This window comes from Kryptolebias marmoratus, linkage group LG13 (genome assembly GCF_001649575.2).
Source record: "Kryptolebias marmoratus isolate JLee-2015 linkage group LG13, ASM164957v2, whole genome shotgun sequence".
Lineage (NCBI taxonomy): Eukaryota > Metazoa > Chordata > Actinopteri > Cyprinodontiformes > Rivulidae > Kryptolebias > Kryptolebias marmoratus.
The window spans coordinates 27,337,635-27,361,533 of record NC_051442.1 but is presented as its reverse complement, the minus strand read 5'-3'; the positions used below and the strand labels follow the sequence as shown (position 1 = coordinate 27,361,533).

Genomic DNA, 23,899 nt, shown 5'->3' with positions numbered 1-23,899 from the left:
CAGGGCAGTCACCCCCAAACTGGAGCAGTGGCTAAAACAGATCCCAGGAACAACATCAGACATCTCAGTCCAGAAATGTGCAGTTCTAGGCACAGCCAAGATACTGCACAGAACCCTCAAGCTCCCAGGCCTCTGGTAGAGGACCCGAGCTCAGAGAATGAAACAAAGACCACCCGCGGAGGGTGAGAAGGGAATTAATATATATATATATATATATATATATATATATAGAGAGAGAGAGAGAGAGAGACCAGAATGTGTTCTGTTGCAATCTGTGCAACCTGCTGCCGTACAGACACTAGGGTCCCTTATTTAAAAGCATCTAATATAGTTAAACTGCTGAGTGACAGACTGATCTTCACACTGCAGCTCAACACAATGGTAATGAAAATTTCACTGCAGAAATATAAGGGTTCTAACTGTAAAGTAGGAAGAACAGAATTCCCTTTTTATTTTTCAGATAGAAATAAAGTTAAGCTGCAGCATTCTAGGTACACGCAACTTAATAAAAAAATATTTTCCTATTTTAGTAAAACAAACAAACAAAAAAAACAAGAGTACTGCCAACAGTACATAATACACATCAGAAAATTGTCGTAACTTTGAAATCAATAGGGATCATCCCTGACCTATGAGGTGTCCAGCTGTGCAGTTTACCATTTTTATGTTAAAGGGTTATTAATTTAGAACTTGGACAAGAAATATTTCACAGACAGACAGAGACAGGGCCATAACACAATATGTCCCGTCCTAAGACGGGCGTCTACAAATGATCACTGTGCTGACATTTGAACAGTTTTTAACATTGTCTTTAAGTTTTATTAGCTCATTTAACTTTGCAAACTGTAACAGCAGTCTTTGAGTCAGTAAATAAAGTATACACCAGCTTGAACTTCTTCAACAGGCTGCCAACAGTTCCTTAACAAACATTTCCCATGACACACAGAGGCTGAAAGCTCAAGAAAGATAAAACCATGCTGTAATCCATTCTTCCTGTTGTCTGCTGTTTCAGCTCTCTTTGGTCCTAAAGAACAGCAGGTAAGCCTCCATGGAAAACTTTGTGACCTTTTAACAGCCTCTTCGCCTTTTTCACTGCGTCTTACTATATTTTTTAAGTCTTTTACACATAGTTCAAAGATTTTTCCACTCAGTAAAAAGTTCTGAGTGTTTTTTAAAGTGGTTTGATCGACCCATCACCAGTCATGGCCGATCAAGCACAAAACTAGCTGGTGTCGATCATGAGCCAATTTCTTTGTGCATCTCTGCTTTTATTAAATATATAGCCAGTATCTTTCAAAAGGAAAATCAATAGATAACCCCATAGATAAAAACAATACACAAGCAGTTTTTTTAAAAAAGGACAACAGAACACCGAGGGTAACCAGGGCTGTGGGGAATAGTATGAAAGTTAAATTACATTTGATAATAACAAACAGAAGTCAAGGCTGAAATATGACAGAAAAATTAATTAACAGTTCAACCTGATGCAGATCAAAGAATATCTGATCTGCTTTCAGACAGATGAATTTGGTAGAAAAGGTTTGATTTTCACCAGTACAAGATGCTAACAGCGACACGATCATCATCTGTGACCTGCCAACTGAACAAACACTGCTGTGTTGAGCAGGCTGTGGCATAGAGGCTTACCTGTTGGGACTCACTGGACTTGAACGCATCTTTGAGGATTTCCACAGCCCGCGATGGATCCACATATTTTCTTTTGGACCCCACCATGAGGGAGAACAGGTTCCTTAGTTCCTGCATGAAGGGCAGGTTCCTGTGCTCCTGACCAGAGGAACACATGGCATCAATTTAGAGGATCAAAATTGAAATAATGCTGAAACTGTAGATTTATGTGCAATGACTGAAAAGGTAACCACAGTTTTTAAACAGAAAAACAATCATTTTGTGTCATATTGTAGACAAATACAATTACATTTAAATCCACACATATGGTCTAAAAGTCTTTGAAAAATGTTGGGTTACTTAACGTAATCCCTGGTTCTTTGATAACAGAGTGAGGTGTCTCACTATGGGAATCGCCTCAGCGTGACCAACTACGGAAGCTCCAATGACATCACGTCCGTCTGTGACAGACAGGTTGAGCCATGACCGTGGCTCCACCCACCATCCAATATCACGGCCAACCTACCCCTCTCAACTCATTCTAAGCCGGTTTCTTTCCGTGCTCATGCAAGAAGGGACGTGCTGGTGAAACACCTCACTCTGTTATCAAAGAACCAGGGATTACGTTAAGTAACCCAACGTTCTTTTTCTAACTTCGCTCGGTGTTTCACTATGGGAGATATGGCCAACTCCCGAATTGCATATTGACCCCGAAGCCATACCTCGCAGTAGTGCGTATCCAGACTTCAGGCGGACCCTGATGTCCCAGCCCCAAGCACCGTATGCACCAATGATGATTGGGTCACATCCAGCCTGTAAAACCTCACAAACGTGTGCGGTGTAGCCCAGCTGGCTGCAGCACAGATGTCCTGGACAGACACACCCCGGAACAAAGCCCAAGAAGTGTCTATGCTCCTGGTAGAATGGGCCCTGAGCCCATCAGGGGGCTTTGACCCCTTGCAGCTATATGCCAAAGATATAGCTTCCACGATCCAGTGCGCTAACCTCTGGCAGGAAATAGGTTTGCCCTTATGAGAAGTGGCCCAAGACACAAACAGGTGATCAGCTCTTCTGAAACCAGCTGTCCTGTCAACATAAGCCCTCAAAGTTCTCACTGGACATAAGTAATTAAGCCTCTCCTCTTCTGCTGAAGAGAAAGGAGGTGGATGGAACGCCGGCAGTTCCACCATTGAACACCTGTATGATGTTTCCATCACCTTAGGCACAAAAGCAGGGTTAGGTCTCAAACACACTTTGGAGAGCCCCGGCGCCCACTGTAGGCAAGTAGGACTGACAGACAGTGCGTGTAACTCACCCACTCTCTTAGCAGTAGTTAAAGCTAAGAGCAGTGCAGTTTTCAATGTGAGGAATTTCATACTAATACCCTCCAACGGCTCAAAAGGATGATGACAAAGGGCCTCTAGTACCAGAGTCAGGTCCCATAATGGCACGAAAGGCCTGGAGGTGGGCAGTTTACGTCGAGCCCCCTTCATGAAACGGCACACCAACGGGTGCTGCCCCACAGGTTTATCACCAAATCCCACATGACAAGCTGAGATTGCAGCCAAATAAACCTTAATAGTTGAAAAGGCCTTGCCCCTTTCCAACAAGCTCTGCAGAAAGCAGAGAACCTCCACCACCGAACACTGAAAAGGGATAGCCTGTCTCTCCACACACCATTCCTCAAAAACTCGCCATTTACTATTATAAAGAGAGCGAGTTGAAGGAGCCCTTGAATTCTGGATGGTGTCAATGACCTCTGGCGGGAGACCANTTCAGAATTCCTGGTACATGTGTCGCGCGCACAGATAGAAATCTGGTGCTGCTCCATATGAGTATTTCTCTGGCCAGTTTGTGTAGATGAATTGATTGGGTCCCGCCCTGACGGTTGATATACGCCACCACTGTGGTGTTGTCTGTCTTTACCAAGACGTGGCGACCAACCATCAACGGCATGAAATACTTCAAAGCTAGGAATACAGCGTGTAGTTCCAGCATGTTGATGTGGAGCCGCGCCATTTTTCCCGACCATACACCGTTCACAGCTCTGCCCATCATGGTTACACCCCAACCAGACATGGACGCATCCGTTGTCAGGGTAACCCAGGATGATACCGTGTTGATACAGGAGAATTTGAACACCGGACCGAGAGGTTTGCTCTGTCGTCTGGAAATCCTCTCTTCCGGGGAGGAAGTTGTGGGAAAGATACAGGGGCTAGGTCGCCTGTTTCTTTTTCCCCTCCCCGGGGTAAGATGGACGATTCTTTGCAGCGGCCGCTCCAAAAGAATGCTTAACCCATGGTTTCGGGTTTACAGATTTATTTTGCTGTGGAGGTTGTGCGGCATGCCTTCTTGGAGCCCTCGGTCCACCCTGCCGTCCTCTCACTGCAGCGGCTGCAAAGCCGAGTCTTTGTCCCGTTGGGGTAGTTTGGCTAGGTTTACGAGGCAAACAAAGGTTGAAAGCCTCTCCCTACTTTTTCCTGAGGGAACTTATTTCCCTCATTTTCTCCAGGGAGGGGCCAAAAAGACCCTTTGATGGATCATAGGTTGAATCCATGATCTCAGCTTTTTGGGTGTCACTCAGGTCTGACAGGTTCAGCCAGAGGGCCCTCTCCCCTGAGACTGCCAGTCCCATGACACGACCACAACCTTGAACCGCACCTCTGGAGGAGCGTAGGATAAGATCGTTCACCACACAAATCTCATCCCAAAGGGTGGGGTTTGGTGCCCCCGAGTCCAGGTGACGACCCATCTCCTCCAAGATTTCACCTTGGTAGGCAGACAATAGTGTAACTGCATTAAGCGAGCACACTGACTGTGCAGCATACCTGTACATTCGCTGGTAAATAGATGCGGTGAGGCGATCTATTTTACCTGGAAGCGAGATGCTTGAGGATGCTGACACGGATCTGCGGTTAGGGTGAAGATGGTAAGCCACTGAAGGCTCCACAGTTGGGGGTTCGGCCAGCCCCAACTCACCCATGCCTTGTATCTCTAGCTTAGAGAAGCCCTTGGTGGGGAGCTTGCTCTTATATGGGCTAGACCAGAAACGGCTCACTTCTTTCATGCAGGCTGGGACAGCTGGTAAAAGCTGTTTTGTTGATGGTAAGACTGGTGGAAGTCTTTTGCCATCATACAAGTCACGTTCTGTATCGCCTGCATCCTGGACTGCTGGCCAGGGGATGTTCAGCTTTAAAGCAGCCCGTTTGCACACATTGTACAGGTCGCTGTCTACAGGGGAGGCGATTTCGGCTCCGCTGGGCGGCCTGGACGGTTGAGCCGGGAAGACGTCATCTTCCTCGTCTTCCATGTCTTCCAGTTCGAGGAGGTCGGAGTTTGCGTCACCGTCCGTTTCCTCGATGCCCGTCTCGAGTTCCCCGCTCTCCATGAGACCCTCAAACAGAGGGGGCATGAGCGGGGACTCCTCCTCCATCATGTCCACCCAGCTCGTAGAGGCTCGCGGTTGATGGTTTTCACCCGCCGTAACAGCTGCTGGTGAAAAGAGACACGGGTCCTGGCTGTTAGCTACGGCTACTCTTAGCCGCCTTTCCAGGATTTTTTCCGGCATCGACGAGCAATGCTGGCACCCGTGAGGGTCAGCCAGCGACGCCTGAGCGTGTTTAGCGCCCATGCAGGCGATGCACATCGGGTGTGGGTCCCTGCCCGAAATGGANAGCCCCGCATGACGCTGGGCACGGGCGGGGTGCAGCATCTTTAGCCTTCGGTTCCGACCCTTTGGCGGGAGTGGGAGCCGTAGCCATGCCGATAGCTTGCTATAGCTCGTCTTGACACGTTAGCTGTGTTATCACAGAGGATAAAGTTTGCTCGCCGCGACACGTTAGCTGAACTTCACCAACTGTTAATGCTAGCGATGTACCGCTAAGCAGTTACCAAGCCCGCCTTTAAGCGTTAGCTTAGCCACCCCAAACGTTAGCTACTCCGTTAATGAAAACCGAGTAAGCAGCCCGCCTTTACGCGTTAGCTGCCTCAACACTTGAATAGTATCAAAATGCTTCTTACGAAGCGCTTACCCAGCACACTCCAAGCCAATTCTAGTGCTGCGTTCAGCGGCGTCTTGTTACAGAGCGCCTACGAACCGTTGAGCAGAGCTAAGCTAGCCTGGGTGCACTGAGGGAGCTTAGATGTAGATCTCATGGGAAGAAAGCGAGAATGAGTTGAGAGGGGTAGGTTGGCCGTGATATTGGATGGTGGGTGGAGCCACGGTCACGGCTCAACCTGTCTGTCACAGACAGACGTGATGTCATTGAAGCTTCCGTAGTTGGTCACGCTGAGGCGATTCCCATAGTGAAACACCGAGCGAAGTTAGAAAAAGAACTCCCTTTATTTCTGCTGATACAGTATGTACATGTAGGAATTTGCTGAATTGACAGAATCATGCTAGTTTGATTATTTTCTGTAATCAGAACTGACTAAACAACTAAAATTATGAGTTGATAAAACTTACAAAAATCTTGTTTTGTAAGTTTTATTTGTACAAAAAAGGTGTTCCTATAATCCATAAAACTTTAATTTTCATATAATCAAGAGAACAACAAGGCACACAGACTTTTACTAAAGGTTTTTGTTTTGTTTGTTGTGAAGGTTACAGTGAAGTGTGAGGAAAAGGCATAAGTCAGTATGACACTCTGATGGTATGATAACCTTGAGTAAAAATACCACAGTCTGTATTAAAACAAATTTAACAAGATGATTTGCTTTTATTGAAAAGCAGAAATGCAAATTATAATAATAGTGCTGCCTAAATAACATCACATAATGCTAAATGGTTATATAGTGCATTATAAGTGCAATAGTATAATAAAGTTTAATTTTGATATTTATTTGTAACTTTTATTTTTATGCACAGTTATAAATAAAGACACAGAACACAAGTGAACTTGTTAACAGTCAGATTTTCCTGGATTCGGAACAGATTTTAAACCAACATGTGATCAGATTTCTTTATTCATAACACTTTTATTTACAATATTTAAGATCAAGAGCAAACTGTTAATTTAATCACAAGTCTTTAGTTTAATTTTAGCTTACTACCAGAGAGTCAGGAAGCTGTGTTAAAATAGTTGCTTTTTGTGTTTTTTTAAACAAATTGTAGAGAATATGGACATAATTCACCATGAGCAGCTCTGACTAATGACACTGTAGGCAGCTCTTCCCATAAATATGTGCCATTTACCAGGGAGCCAAAGTTTCTCAATTAAGAGACACTTTTATGTTTGGACGACTGTTGAGTTGTGTAGCTTAGAAACGAGGCGTGTTTTTCTCTTTAAGATAAATAAGAAGGTAAAAATGTGGTCATCCTTTCTCATCAGCTCCACAAGGTACACACAAGCACCAGATCAATTTATTTATCATTCTAAAGGTACTGTGCCTATTGCCCTGAATATTAAGTCTCTGTTGTTTTGCTCATTGTCAAGTAAAGTTTAGAGCCTGACAAACCAATGTTTGTAATTAATCAGCTGGTTATTAGCCTTCAATGCTAGCAGTTAGCTGTATATTTTTACCTGCTAATATGCTAACTCTTGTAGCTTGTTGGAAACATTGGTTTTAAAACTGTGTTACCTTGAAAAGAGGTGTTTGTGTGTCACTCCTTTCCTCACTCCATGACTGACAGAGCTATCCACTACCAGATAAAATGTACAACCAACCAGCAACATCGTTTTTTTAAGGAGCATAATTCCACCCTAGGTTACCATACACAACAGAATGATGGCTCGTAGCAACATATCCAGTCACAAAGGGGGTTTAAAAATTTAAAACAAAAAGTTACGCACTATCTGTATAATTTTTTTTTTAGGCATTTAAACTGTAGAAACTGTATGATGAAAAAATGACCGGTTTTGACAATGTGACTTTTTAACATTGGTATTTATTGAAACTGGGAGCCAACCCATGTCCCATGTCTGGTGAGCAACATCTAAGATTAGTTAGAAAAGTCCATATTTGTTGGAAAATAATCACTTTATGGCTATATTCTTGCCAAATATGAATCACAGTTTTCTCTACGTGAAGTAAAAAAATTCTCAAACTACCTAAAAAAAAGAGAAAAATTATTGCAGTCAAGTAAAAAAGTACTGTCTACGTGACATTGAAAAATTATCAAAAGATAAATGCCAAAAACTACTCTTTTTTTTAAGAGCTCTTAAATGGGAAAATTTTAGTACACTACACATTGAATATAAATAATAGAGTGCAAAACAATACAATCAAAATATAACAGGTTTGAGACTTCAAGGAGGACCAACACTGTGTTACGTTCATGCAGTTTTTGGTCTGTGAGGAAACGGGAGTACCCAAAAGGAAAAGTTGCAAAAAGGCCACAGCCAGGTTTTGATCCTGCAACCTTCTTGAAGTAGGGCGACAGCTCCAAACACTGCCCGCCATGGCAACCAAAACCACAGAAAGTATTGGATACTGTTCTGTGTATTATTTCAGCCAAAGTAATATCATTTTCATTAACAATGTTTCTGTTTTGTAGTATGAAACATGAGATAAGAGCTGCTTTTCCTGCCTTTCATTTCTTTAATTTTAAAAGTTGGAAACTTTCTATAGGAATTATTGGGAATACACTTGAAATTTAAAACATTGAAGGTTGAAGGTTTTGCTTCTAGAATTGCGCCGCTCAAGGTGGCTGCATGTTGGAGTAGCTCTGTTACACTCAATCTGAGATATTGCTTTTGAAAATTTTAATTACTCCTTTTTCTACTTGTAAATCACTTTTTTTGAAAGATTATTTCCTCTGGTATCGAATGCTGTACAGCTACAATAATTTTTTACTGAAACCTTTTACTTTTGGACATCTTGTTATGATGCGTAACCATAACAACAAGGTGTTTTTTTTTCACAATCAGGAGCAACTGATTAACATCTTTTACTCTTCAGTGTTGAACATGAAGAACCCTGAAGTCCATTCATGGCCAGAACCAAGCCAACTGCCTGTAAATCCGCCAGAGGTAAAGCTCCCAGGAATCAGCTGGCCACCAAAGCCACCCAATGCAGCACCTCGGCCACCAGCCGAGTGAAGAAGCCTCACCTCTACAGGATCGGTACCGTGGCTCTCAGGGAGATCCACCACTACCAGACGTCCACTGAGCTGCTCATCCAGAAACTGCCCTTTCAGCAACTGGTCTGGGAGATCGGCCAGGAGTTCAAGACCAACCTGCGCTTCCAGAGCTCAGCCATCATGGCTCTGCAGGAGGCCAGTGAGGCTCACCTGGTGGGGCTCTTTGAGGACACCAGGATCAAGGACACATCGGGACAGACCGCTACAAGAGATCCTTCCTGCCTACAGTAATCAACATCTATAACAAATCTTTAATAAAATCAGGATTATGAGCTACAACAACATTTAATTTCCCTTTGGGATTAATAAAGTATTTTTTAATTGAATTAAATTAAATTGAAACTGACTGTTCGAGACAAAATGAATGTTTTATTTTGTTTATTTGTTCTGGTGGCACAGGTGTTCAAGTTTTTTTTGCACCCCAGGTGATTGCTTGTGGGTGTGATCGTATGTTATTTATTGGGATACAAGCATACCCAGGAAGTGGTTGGGTGAGGGGTTTTGCAAACTTTTCTGTTGACCGTCCGTCTTAGGTGTATTTTTTGAAGTTGAAAATAAATATGAAGTATGAAGACACAAGTGGGGCTCATCATGGCGTATTGGAGACGCGTCACAGTTTTAAAACCTACCCAGCCAGTAGAGGCTAAATTAATGGATCGAAGTCGCTACATTTAGTCAACAGAAAAAGCTTGTGGGCGCCTGCTGCGTTGGTTGGTCATGCACCAGAGCAGTGAAGAGGATTTGTGGATGGACCTTTTGGAGTAACAAAGCCAAGCAGATAATTTTGTCACGTCTGGATGTTCTTCTCGGAGGAGTTATTGGAAGCGCAACAGCTGATTGCTGCCATGGAGGAACGTAACGCAACCCGCGCACCAGAACACGCTGAATCATTCTGTGTATGCTGGAAGTTTTAAACACAGTTTGGAAGTGCCATCGCTTGTCCATTGGGGACATTTGTTTGGTTTGTGTTGCGTGCGTGGCTGCGCTTGATTTGGAAAACAGGAGGAACCTGCTCTGAGTTTGACAGCTTGTGACGATGTGGATGCTGCGTATTGGTTGGAAAAAAGAAAAGCGTCGACTGTGATTGGTCTTTCAAGTTATGAAATCATGTGACGCTAAGTTTGATGCATGTAAAACGTGACAATGAGTGAAATAAAAGGCGCTGAATATGAGGTGGAAGAAAAAAGATCTGCAAAACCGACGGTTAAAGCGTTTTCGTATAAAATCGAAACTTTGCAGAAGGAACAACAATATTACGTGAATAAAATTAAAGGGTTATCACGTGACATTAAAGAGCTGATGAAAAATGATGTCAATGCAAAAGCTGTGCAGCTCAACTTGGAAAAATTGAATAATCTGTATGAAAATGCAAAAGCAGCCCATAATTTCTTTGTTTTATTGATTCCTAAGGATGAGCAAGTTACTCATATTGACTGGTTTGGACGGATAACAAAATGTAATATGGATTTTGTTGAAGATGTGAAACAGTGGCTTCTCGAAATAAAAGGACCTTTTGTGAGAGAAGGTGATGAAGCTGTGATTGCCTCTACTGTTGCTACTGTAGAGGTTCCAGCTTCTTCTGAGATTGTTTTATCCAAGAAGATAGTTTATTCCACAAATAATCAAAATAACACTTCAAAATCCTCAAAGCACTGTACGTCAACATCTGACATTCAAGATGAAATCCAACCAGGTGACAGTGTTTCAAATGTTGGAAGCAAAAGGAGTAAAGGAAGTTTTACAGGTTCAAACTCAAGAGTTTCCAGTGTAGCATCAGCACGGAGAGTGGCTGAAGCTGAAGCTGCTGCATTGATTGTAAGGCAAAAATTGCTTAAAGATAAACATGCTTTGGAGGACCATGAAGCACAGTTAAGGAGAAAACGGGAGCAGATAGAGATGGAAACAAATATAGCTGCTACAGTTGCAAAAATTAAAGTTCTGGGAGGTTCCAAAGGATCCAGCATTAAGAGCAAATTGTCAAAAATGTCTGATGGTATGGAGTCGTATTTTGAAAAAGGAAGAAAGGAGAGTATAGTGTTGGATGCAAGAGTAGATGATCCTGTGCAAGAAGACCATGTGCATATTTTACAGGAGCATGATGTTGTAGATTCACATACTCTCATTCCTGCAAGCAGAATCACAATGCAACCTCAGACTCTATCTACAGTTCCTTTAACATACCAGTCAAACACCGTTCATGAAGAGCAATGTAACATTTTATCTGTCATGAGTAAGCAAAATGAACTGACTGCTTTATTAATCCAACAGCAAGGTCTTTCCTCTCTACCAAAGAAGGAGATCCCAGTTTTTGATGGAGATCCACTTCAATATCAGACTTTCATTAAGTCTTTTGAACACAATATTGAAAATAGAAATAAAAATCCTGGAGACTGTCTTTATTATTTGGAACAACATACAAGAGGACAACCCAGAGACCTAGTAAGGAGTTGCCTGCATGGCTTCAGAGAGAGGATTCAGTAAGGCAAAGTCTCTATTAAAGCAGCATTTTGGTAATGAACACAAGCTCGCCATGGCATACATGAACAAAACTCTTTCTTGGTCTTCAATAAAAACCGAAGACACAAAAGCTCTACAAGCATATACAATATTTCTCAGAGGTTGTTGTAATTCTATGGAAGATCTCAGTAATTTGAATGAGCTTGATATGCCTGCGAATATTCTTGTTTTAATAAAGAAGTTACCTTACAGGCTGAGAGATAAATGGAGGACAATAGTCAGTGATTTTCATGAGAAAATTAATCAACAAGCCACATCTAAGGATATGGTGGATTTTCTGGAAAAGCAAGTGAAAATTGCATCTGACCCAGTGTTCAAGGATATCAGAGATGTATGCATGATAAACAAGGACACAAGAAAGCCTAAGTTACCTGTTCCTGCAAGATTTAAAGAAAGTTATTTTGCTACACTTGTGACAACATCTGAAAAGAAAAAGGAAAGAAGTAAAGAATTGCTTGTTTTGCAGAGGTGATCATACCTTAGAAATATGTCAACAGTTGGAGAAGAAAACGCACAAAGACAAATTCACTTTTCTAAAAGAAAATGGAGTGTGTTTTGGATGTCTTTGTAAAGGACACATTAGTAAAGACTGCAGAAAGTGCCTCAGTTGCAAGATATGTGGTTTAAAACATCCTCACATCTTTCAAAGAAAGATTAATAAAAAACAAGATACAAAGGAACAGGCTCAAGACCATGCCGTAGTCTCTATTCAAACAAGTGCTCTTACAGGGGCCGGAAGAAACAAATTTAAACTTTTAACAGTGCCTGTAAAAGTTAAGGTCAAGAAAGGAAATGCAGTAGTGTACGCCTATGCATTTTAGACGCAGGTAGCACTGCATCATTCTGCACAGTGAAGCTGATGAATAATCTGAACAGTCAAGGAAGAAAATCCAACATCATGCTAAGAACTATGGGACTCAATAAAGTTGTTGAAACTGATATTGTTTCAGATCTAGAAGTCGCAGGACTAGGCAGCGATAAATTTTGTGATCTTTCCATTCTTTATACTCAGAAAACTATGCCTGTGCATAAAGGAAACATTCCGCAGCAGAATGATATAATTCAGTGGTCATATTTGAATTCTGTGCACAATTGAGTCTGAGATTGATTTGCTAATTGGCTCCAATGTGCCGAAGGCTCTGGAACCACTGGATGTTATCAGAAGTGTTGGAGATGGACCATATGCAGTTACAACTGTACTTGGTTGGACAGTTAATGGACCTTTGGGTGAGACCCAAATGGAAACTCAAGATCAGTCTCAAATAAGTGTCAATCGAGTATCTGTGGTGAAACTTGATGAACTTTGGAGTCAACAGTTTAAAACCGATTTTCCAGAATGTGCCAGAGATGAAAAGGAACCTTCTAAGGAAGATCAGCAATTTTTGGATAAAGTTTCCAATTCTGACAAACTACATGATGGTTATTATTATATTGAACTCCCACTTAAACATTCAAAGGTCTGCATGCCAGATAACAGAAGTGTTGCTGTGCAACGCCTCCAGAATTTGAAGAAAATTTTTTTGAAGAGCTCTTCTTTTCTGCAGGACTACAACAACTTCATGTCAGACATAATCTTTAAAGGTTATGCAGAAAAAGTACCAGATACCAACATGGAGCGTATTGATGGCAGGAAATGGTATTTACCACATCATGGTGTTTGGCATCCACAAAAGAAGAAACTTAGAGTGGTGTTCGATTGTGGAGCCACATACCAAGGAGTGTCATTGAATAGTCTGCTCTTACAGGGACCTGACTTAACCAGCACGTTAATTGGAGTTATAACTAGATTCCGTAAAGAACCTGTTGTCATCGCTGCAGACATCGAAGCCATGTTCTACCAGGTCAAAGTACCAGAAGAGGATCGAGACGTGTTAAGGTTCCTCTGGTGGCCCGTGGAGATTACACTCAAGGCATCGTTGAATATAGGATGACAGTACATGTTTTTGGAGCATCATCATCTCCCAGTTGTGCAAATTTTGCTTTAAGGAAATGTGCTGACGATCATAGACAACAGTTTAGTCTTCAAGCAAGGGATACAATCATGAACAACTTTTATGTTGATGATCGTTTTGTCTCGACAGCTTCACAGGAGGATGCAATAGCTAACTATCATGAACTTTATGCAATGTGCTCAAAGGGAGGCATCCAATGGTGTGTTGAGTCTGATGTCTTCAAATTCAGAATTTTGAAAGATCGACCCCTGACAAGACGTGGGATTCTATCTGTAGTCAGCTCTGTTTATGATCCCCTGGGAATGTTGGCACCAGTAATCTTACTCGCTAAGGAGATTCTGGAAAATCTATGCCAAAGAAAAATTGGATGGGATGATGCATTACCCGATGCAGTCGTACAGGAATGGACTGTATGGGTGGAAGATCTCCATAAGCTGGAAGACTTCAAGGTCGATCGCTGCTTTAAACCCAGCAGCTTTGGAACTGTGAAAACTGTTCAGTTACATCATTTTGCGGACGCATCTGAAGATGGTTATGGAACAGTAACTTATTTGTTACTGAAGGACGAACGGGACCAGACACATTGTGTGTTTGTTATGGGAAAAGCACGCGTTGCTCCTTTAAAACCAGTTACAATTCCCCGAATGGAACTAACTGCTACCACTGTAGCAAACAGAATGGAAGTAATGTGGAATAAGGAGCTCCAGATGGAACTGAAGAACATTTTTTTGGACGGATAGCACCTCTGTGCTGAAATACATCAACAATAAAACATCAAGGTTCCGCACTTTTGTTGCCAACAGAGTTTCCGAAATTGCCAAGGTTTTCATTTCTTCTACTACCACAGGAGGAGTGGCCTCGGAATCCTGATGAAATGAAATAAATCTTATCAAATGATTCAGAAATTAAGGCAATTGTGAATGCCGTTCAAACAGCACAAGAGATGGATCCAGTTTCTTACTTCATTTAACATTTTTCTTCCTGGACTCGTTTGAAACGTGCAGTGGCATGGATTCTAAGAGTTAAAAAACTGCTTCTGCACCACAGTAAACAAAGGATCCAAATGAAGGATAAACCTGAACAAAAACTTAAACTGCAAAATCAGAAATGCTTTCTGGATATTAACAGTTTTAAGGTTGAAGAGCTGAACAATGCGGAAATGGCTATAATCACCTTTTGTCAAAGGAAGAGATTTACAGAGGAAATTTCTCGTTTAACAAAGGGTATGAACGTTAAAAGAACCAGTCACATTTACAAACTTAATCCCATTTTGGAAGAAGGTGTGTTAAGAGTTGGTGGAAGACTCAGCAGAGCAGCGATGCCAGAGGAGATGAAACATCCTGTTATTCTGGCTAAAAACTTTCACATTTCTAATTTAATACTTCAACATACCCATGTAGAGGTGGGACATGGTGGTCGTAAATTACATGCTGTCTAAACTGGGCCAAAAATACTGAATTCCTGGAGTCACAGTATCAATAAAAAAGGTTGTGGCTAAATGTGTTGTGTGTCGGCGCATAAATGCTTCACCAGGACAACAGCAAATGGCAGACTTACCCCTACACAGAGTAACGCCTGATGAACCACCATTTACATATGTTGGAGTTGACTACTTTGGACCATTTCCAGTTAAACGTGGAAGATCTACTATAAAGTGCTATGGTATGATATTCACATGTTTGACCACCAGAGCCATTCACATTGAAATGGCATCATCACTGGACACAGACTCTTATATCAATGCCCTTCGTCGTTTTATTGCTAGACGTGGTCAAGTCAAAGAACTGCGATCAGACAATGGAACCAATTTTGTGGGAGCCCATCGCAAACTGAAGGAGATGATAAAGGATTGGAACCAAGGCCATATACACAATACACTTCTCCAAAAGGGCATTAAATAGACTTTCCATCCCCCAGCAGGTTCACATCATGGAGGCGTATGGGAAAGACTTATAAAATCTGTGAGAAAGGTTCTTAATACAACTTTAAATGTACAAAGTCTTGATGAAGAAGGTCTCAGGACAGTTCTATGTAAAGCTGAAACTATTCTGAACTCTAGACCCATCACAAAGGCTTCTACAGATCCAAATGACCTTGAAGCACTTACCCCAAACCACCTGTTGCTTCTTAAGACTGCACCATTACTTCCACCAGGATGTTTTCAGAAGGATGACATCTACTGTCGTCGTGGATGGAAACAAGTCCAATATATGTCGGATCTTTTTTGGAAAAGATGGACCAAAGAATATCTTCCACAACTACAACAAAGGCAGAAATGGTGCAATGCAGGACAAAACTTCATGCCAGGCAACATCGTGATCATCATTGATGAATCGGCACCACGGAATTCCTGGATAACCGGAAAAGTTGAAGAAACCATTCAGGACAAGAAAGGATTTGTTTGTCATCTTCGAATCAAAACGAAGACTGGATTCCGGACTAGACCCATAAATAAAGTCTGTCTTTTGCAGAAGGCAGAGAACAGTTGACCAATTGGACTGTCTGAATAGTCTTCTAGTGATTTGTTTTCATACATAAGGGTTATTAACTTCACTAACTTCACAGATTCACTATGGTGTCATGGGTAATGGTATTTGTGCAGTGGGACACGAATAGTTAATTGAAATGTTTTATAAGTCAGTGAATGTTTTGAAATTTGATTATTTTGTAATTATTATTTAAAGAATAATAATTAGGGGCCAGTATTGTTCGAGCCAAAATAAATGTTTTATTTTGTTTATTTGTTCTGGTGGCACAGGTTGTGGGCGTGATCGTATGTTATTTATTGGGATACAGGCATACCCAGGAAGTGGTTGGGTGAGGGGTTTTGCAAACTTTTCTGTTGACCGTCCGTCTTAGGTATCGTCATTTTAGATCAATAATTTAAACGTCATTTTGCATCATTCATGTATTTTTTGAAGTTGAAAATAAATATAGTGTATGAAGACACAAGTGGGGCTCATCATGGCGTATTGGAGACGCGTCACCGTTTTAAAACCTACCCAGCCAGTAGTGGCTAAATTAATGGATCGAAGTCGCTACACTGACCTTTGACAGGGATTTTTTACTTCGCACATATTAGAAGACAGCAAACCCAGATACATCTGCTGGTCTCCTTCACATCTCAGGTATGAAAACATGACTTCAATGCAATTCTTCATACAAATAGAAAATGGATTTCACTCCCAGGAGAGTTAGAAATACAAAAAGTAACTGTTTTATATTGTTAATTTTTGATGGTGTATGAAATACTGCAAAATATGTAGATTTTTATTTTCCACAAAGGTTTTTGTGAATGTTGATCATTTAAATACATAAAGTTTAAAAACTTGATTTGATTGGTTCATATTTTTATTGTCCAGCTATAACGTCTACTCTTAGTAGTTACTGCATATTTACAGTGCCTATGAAAAGTATTCACCCCCTTAAATGTTATTTGCTTTTATTCCTGTCATAAACCAGTCATGGTCAATATAAATTGGCCTTCTATACAAAACCCTTTTTTAAAATAACCTTCACTGTCAAAGTGAAATCAAATTTTCTGTACCTAAATTTAGACATTTCAACAAGGTTTTTGTGATGTATAATATACAGATGTTTCTTTTGTTTTTATGGGAATTCAATGATAAAAACATAAAAATCATGAATATTTTGTTCAGAGATGTGTACATAAATTTATCAAAGGATTACAAGAAAAAAGGAGAATTATTAAAGTCCATTGTGATCAAAAGGTCATGACACAGTGACGACATGAATGAAATGAATAAAATAAAAGTAAAATGAATGAAATGAAAAAGAGAGTGCTGTATGTTGTCATTGTATGTACCCATACAATAACAAAGCCTGTTCTCTGCAATTGGCCCATTACACTTAAGTGGAGCAGCAGTTGGGGATTAAATTTCTTGCTCTAGGACAACGAGATATATAGGCATGGCAGGGAATCAAACCTGTGACTTTCCGGTTCCAAGACACCTGCCCTACCACTGCTCTACAACAGCCCTATCAAAAATGATGTCATCATATGCAAATGAGATCACAGAGTTTGGTACTTTCATAAACATTGAGTCAAACTCAGTATCTGCCTATGACAAAAAAAAGTTTATACTTTTTGTTTGAATATGATACAGTTTGCTTAATTTACCCCCAGGTTCTAGATAATTCCTCTAAATTCCCCAAATTCCCCTAAAAAAAAATCCTATTTAAAATATTTCCAATATTAACTTGAACTTTTATAGAAAATTTTTGAAAGGTTTCTGGAAATGTACTGTAAATTCTTTGCTCCTTTGTAACCTTATTTGTAGTTTTTTTTTTTTGGTTTGTACATCACATAAACCTAGCATTTAAAAAGGTGTGTGTAGACTTCTTATGGCCACTGTATAGTAACCCTAAAACACAACACAGCTTCTGAACAATGGTACACGTCTCTGAAGTCAAAGCTTTCTCTGTTAGCTGTTAAAAACTGTACAAGCATTGATGTGATACAAGACATGACACATTTAGGTAGTAACAATCACATGTCCTCTCACCTTCTGATTACGAGGCTGGTCAAGAACTCTAGCAGGTGGTGAGTAGTTCAGAACCAGTCTCTGGAACTCCAGTAGGTTGAACAGGGACTTGAAATGAAAAGACATGGAAACATATTAGTAAAATTTAAAAAATAGATTTCTTGGCCTCTCTATATCTGAGGATGGGATATCAATGCTTTTAAAATAAAGAAAAACAAACTAATGTAATATATTACTATCCTAACAGCCTGGTGTTTCACTTTGCTTTGTACACAGGTTTGTGCATAAGTACATGCACTTGTGACAAATTATTGCTTAGGTTCTTGGGATTTAACTAATTTAAATAAATTCTTTAAGTCCTGCAGAAAAAAATGAAGTTAGACCTTTTTTCCTCATTTTTCACAGCTTTCCAGAGGTAAACATTTTTCATATTTGACCACAGAGTAGTAAAACCCTCCTTGTATTAAAATTTAAAAAAATTATTTCCATTTTTTTTAAATATCTAATTATCTTATCAGTTTTTAACAGAATACAGGTACAAGTAAATACATGTCACACTACAAGTGTGCCAAATAATACTAGTTCATTAGTTCTAAACCAAAAAATACAACTATTATATACACAAATAGAAATTTCAATAATCTGAGGAAATGTAGGACAGTGAAAACTTATCCACATCTCATTTAATAAAATATGCACACTCCTCTCTAAAAGGGTAGGAACAGTGAGGCCAATTTCTTCACTTTTACTTTAGATTATTAATATTTGGGTTTAACATCAAAAGATGGATATGAGACAAGAGAACAACATTTCAGCTTTTATTTGCAAGTGTTTACATCTGGATCTGATACACAACAAAGACAATAGCATTATTTGTAACGAAACACCAAATTTTTCAGTGAGCACATGTACTGAAACATGTGACTGACAGGTGTTTGTTGTTGCCCAGGTGTGTCCTATTACACTAATTATACCAACAATAAATAACGCTAAATGTCTCCTCAGGTTCAGATTTGGGTTCTGCCTGTGCAGACTGCATTTAGCCATTGCACAAACAATGTGAGTCAGTAAGTCAGTCTCCATCCATCCATCCATCCATCCATCTTCTTCCGCTTATCCGGGGTCGGGTCGCAGGGGTAGCAGACTAAGCAGGAAGACCCAGACTTCCCTCACCCCAGCCACTTGGGCCAGTTCCTCCGGGGGAATCCCAAGGCGTTCCCAGGCCAGCCGAGAAACATAGTCCCTCCAGCGTGTCCTGGGTCTTCCTCTGGGCCTCCTCCCGGTGGGACGTGCCCGGAACACCTCACCAGGGAGGCGTCCAGAAGGCATCCTCACCAGATGCCCGAGCCACCTCAACTGGCTCCTCTCGACGTGGAGGAGCAGTGGCTNCTACTCTGAGTCCCTCCCGGATGACCGAGCTTCTCACCATATCTCTAAGGGAGAGCCCAGACACACTGCGGAGGAAACTCATTTCAGCCGCTTGTATTCGCGATCTCGTTCTTTCGGTCACTACCCAAAGTTCGTGACCATAGATGAGGGTAGGAACGTAGACCGACCGGTAAATTGAGAGCTTTGCCTTTTGACTCAGCTCTCTCTTCATCACAACAAACCGGTACAGCGCCCGCTTCACTGCAGACGCTGCATCAATCTGCCTGTCGATCTCCCGCTCCATTTTTCCCTCATTCATGAACGAGACCCAGAGATACTTAAACTCCTCCACTTGGGGCAGGACATCTTCCCCGACCCGGAGAAGGCACTCTACCCTTTTCCGACTCAAGACCATGGCCTCGGATTTGGAGGCACTGATCCTCACCGCAGCCACTTCGCACTCGGCTGCGAACCGTAAGTCAGTCTATCATTTATAAAAGAATGAGACAAGCCTCAGAAATTCTAGGATATAATTTTAGCGACTGATGAGAAAATAATGAACCTTTACCAAAGTGATGGAAGGGATAAAGAGCATTCTACAAACATTTTGTCTGCCAATTTAAATAAAGACGCAACTAAACTGATTGGGACTTAAGATAAGGATCCAAAACACACAGTGCCAAAACAAAGGAGCTCATCAAGTCCAAGAAGTGGAAGGTTCTAAACTAGTGTTGCAACATTCTTTTTCAAAGCTGGAAACTTTCCATTGCAATTAATAATTTATGGGAATAACTTGGAATTTAAAGTATTGATGAGTGGCCCTTATCAGGGCCACTCTGTCATACGTAAGGCCTCACGTATGACAGAGTGCACAACTTTCATATTAAAACTTGGTGTACGGACAAAATTCGAAAAGTGCGTACACACAAAAATAGATGCATGAAACTTTGTGTACATGTCCTTTCTACATCCCGACGAATGTGGAACTGAACACACATAAGACTCCTTCCCTGACACACCTTCCATTTAAATATGTAAACAGAGTCAAACATGTCCTGCGTGTGTGATTCTCTTCTCTGCATGATCTGCAATGTCTTGGTTCAGGAAAAGGAGGAATGTCATGGAATGAGTTAGAGACGCCCCTAAATAAGGTAACAGGGCGTATCTGGCACTGTCCTCTGGAATTTGCACCATGCACAAAGAGAAGTGACTATGCGTGCCGTTGTCAGAGCACCCCATACTGCAAAAGTAACGAAAAGGTTAAATGATCCAACATAAAGGTGGGAGTAAAGCAAAGGACAACAGTAATGTTAGAGACCACTTTCTGCACAAGTTACACCAAAGAATAAAGTGAACCGGGGTAAAAGATCTGTTGGTGGTGCAGTTCTAAGGCTGAGGCATTACCAACTTTACATGTGTTTAATAACAGAATTACTGTAAACACAGAGTCACTCGGACTGCAAATTGAATGAGTATTTCAGCCATGGTGTAAGGGAATTTGATATACATGGGCATCATACAGATGAGGCTGTCCCATACAGCTGGCATGGCAGGACTTAGGGACAACTGGGAAATACTCAGCCTGTACCACTGGAGCCAGTTCAGCGCAAAGTTCCAAAATAATGGGCCTGGACACACTGAATTAGATAACATGCCAGGCATCACTGTGTGCCAGCAGGACTCCCTTGATCCCTTAAAATACGCTACCTCCCAATTCTTCCATTGCTGATGTACTCTAGTAGCGCCAATGCTGCCATTGTTCCACAATTACACGCAACTTTACGCAGCTATTTATGGACGTGTCATTGTCTACACATTGTCGACCTTAGGAATCATCACACGTGACTTGTTCTGAAACAATATGCTGATCTGACACTGTTTTGTTCTCAGTAAGAATGGATGTGTCCCTTAGAAAATTCACATGCATTTTATGCACCTCAGCTGTGTGTGCGTCTCAGAATTTTGCAGTCACCAATGCATGTTTACATCCATAGGCAACAAAACTAGAGGAAACTTCACAGTTTACATTGGATAAATGGCATCTGATCATTTTTCAGGTGTGTTATATGTTATTTTGTATGAAGCGAAAGGTGTTTCAGTTTCATTGTTTGGGTTTAAACCATAAATGCTGAAACTCATGAGAAAACATTGTGTTCAAATCCTTCTTGAGTTCAGAAAACCAAATGGTAGTTTGATACTGTTGACTAAAAAAGTTTGTGTAAAAACGAAAAAGAAACTTGCAACAGCAATTTAAAAAAAAAGAAACGAAACAAAAAAAAGACAAAACAACTAACTATTCCTCTAAAAACCAAATCTGGGTGTCACAGAAATCTAATCTATATAGTTCTTTTTCCTTTTACTTTAGAAAACAGAGTAGACTTGTAAGTACTTCACTTGAGTATTTGTAGGCACATTCTCGGGTCAAAAGTGCGCATATATATAGGCACACTTTCACGTAACGTTTGTTTTCATACATTTTGACGTGTTCCTGAAACATGTCATAATCTTTTGTGTGCAAGCACCAATCATACATAAGGCCTCAAGAATTTTAAATATAGTTGGGGAAAATATATTTAAGCATAATCCTGACTAAAACAACCAGATTTTATTACTGTACCATGTAATGAGAGGTACCACACACTAAAATATTTTAAACTACGCCAACCAAACATGTAGGGACAGACAGAAATAGTAATATGTATAAAGATTTTGTCAGAGTTGTAAATAGTTTTGTTGTGAAATGACATGTAGTGGAACTGGTTTTGCATATGATACAGTTTATTTAAATTGAACCTAATATTCAGTTAATTCCTGTTTTAATTTTCCAATTTCCGGTATTCTCCAACTTAATCTACCATGTAACGTTTCTGAAAATTTATCACCTCTTTGCAACCCTATTCTGGTTTATCCAAGTCCATCTCCAAACTTAAAGCCTATAGAGCTGCATTTTACCTGCTGAAGAGAAGACTGAAAGGAATAACCCCCCAAACCAAACAGCAACTGAAAGAAGCTGCACTGAAAGCCTGGAAAAACATCACAAAAGAAAAATGGTGAAGGCTGGTAATGGCAGTGGGTCGCACGTTTGATGAGGTTATTGCAAGCAAAGGATTTGCAACGAGATATTGAGTTTTATTCACTTTAATCTACGGTATTTTAAGCCCATCTGTTCAAGTACTTTTGCTCACCTAAAACTTTGGTGTTCTGTTACAAATAAACCATTTTCTATGTTGTCTATTAATTCAGATGTTAACACCTGGAAATAAAAGCTGAGATGTCTTCTCTTGTCTTATATTCACCTTTTAATGTCCAACTCAAATGATTCAGTCTACAGCAAAAAGAAAAGGAAATGGCCTACCTGTTCTAATAGTTTTAAAGGGGAATGTAACGCAATCAGTAATATTCTGATAAAAGCTGTTGCACTTGAGATAATATGTTTTATATTTACATTCTTGAACAATATAGCAAAACTAACAGATGTCAAATTTTCAGCCTTTTCTTTAAATGAAAAACAAAGTTGTTTACTTCAAACTGGGCAGGCTGAAGTAGTGCCTTCTTAGCTGTGTGGGTAACATTACACACAAGAAGCCAAGCATCATGTGATGGTGTATCCAGTGTTCATCTGGCATATTTTAGCTCAGGTCACATTCTACCACCAGGACAACCAGCATACAAGCTAGGTTAGAATTTATTTATTTTTTATTTGCATTTTTACAGCAAAGTTAACTCCGATTCACCACTATGTAGGACTCCTGCATCGTTATGACTCCAGATAATTAAACAGAAACACATCAAATAAGAATGCAAGTACTATTTTTTGCTGTTCATTTTTTAACATTGTCAGCTACCTTGTGTTGTGTTTGAAATGTTCAGTCATTAACTCACAACATTGTAGTCACTATATAGCAGCAAGTTAGACCTGACAGGGTCAGAGTTGAATATTTTTAAAAAATATATAAAACAAAGAAATCAAATATTTACCAACAAATTTTGAGTGTTTTTGTTTAACTGCCCATTCTTATTAGAGACATCTAGATAATGACATTTTCAACATGTCTGAAAAACATAATGAGCTGTAGACATGAACATTAGCCTTGATTAACCTGATGTCAGCTCAGGCTGCAATGCATTCTGGTCTATTTTGACTAATGTAGCATACAACTTCTGTTCACTAATTTTATTAAACCAGGTAAAAAGTTTCTAGGGCACTATATAGTGGATGAAAAAACTGCATTTAAAATTTCAATCACTAACACAAAATGGCTGACTCATTATCTAGGCACTATATAGTAAACAAGTGGACAATTAGAACCTTTGTGTATCTACAGAAACACAGAATATATAAAAAGAGTATTTTGTTTTTCATTTGTTTCTTGAAAAATTTCTCTAAAAAAAAAATCTATTTCAGAACTAATGTTTAATGTCTAGAGGAACTGAGAACTTAAGTACTGAAAGGCCTGTTGCACGACTACCATCTAAGAAACTAAAAGTTCTCATTTGGATAACAACATCCACCAAAAATGTGGACAATTAAAGTTTTGGGGGATTTTGGAAATGTATAAAACCTGCATTAACTTGTTAACCCCATACCACGTGGCGGCCCGCCAACGGGCCGTTTTACTGCCTTTTCTATTCAAATCTGTATAGTTTTTGCTACATTTATTGTTTTTATAAAAATTTCAAAAATTTCAAAATAGCGGTGTTTTGGCGCCACTTTTGATTGACGTTTCGTCTGACCAACTGGATTGCTCTCTGCCCCCCCTAGAGCCCCTCTAATTTCCCATGCGTAAAGTCATGAAAGTCTCCTCCCCTCATTTGCAAGCCTATAGCTCCGGTCAGTCAGCTCCCAAGCC

General features: G+C 40.4%; 1 protein-coding gene across 6 annotated transcripts in view; it reads right to left on the bottom strand.

The window, feature by feature from the left end:
* The window catches only part of usp25 (ubiquitin specific peptidase 25), a 106,280-nt gene that overhangs the window by 65,005 nt on the left and 17,376 nt on the right, over positions 1-23,899 (bottom strand). For all 6 annotated transcript variants that reach the window (XM_037979155.1, XM_037979152.1, XM_037979151.1 and 3 more), the window contains 2 exons: positions 17,703-17,789; positions 1,648-1,785 (listed from right to left, as the gene is read on the bottom strand). In XM_037979155.1, coding sequence (XP_037835083.1) covers positions 1,648-1,785; positions 17,703-17,789 — 225 coding nt within the window. The remainder of the gene's footprint in view (positions 1-1,647; positions 1,786-17,702; positions 17,790-23,899) is intronic.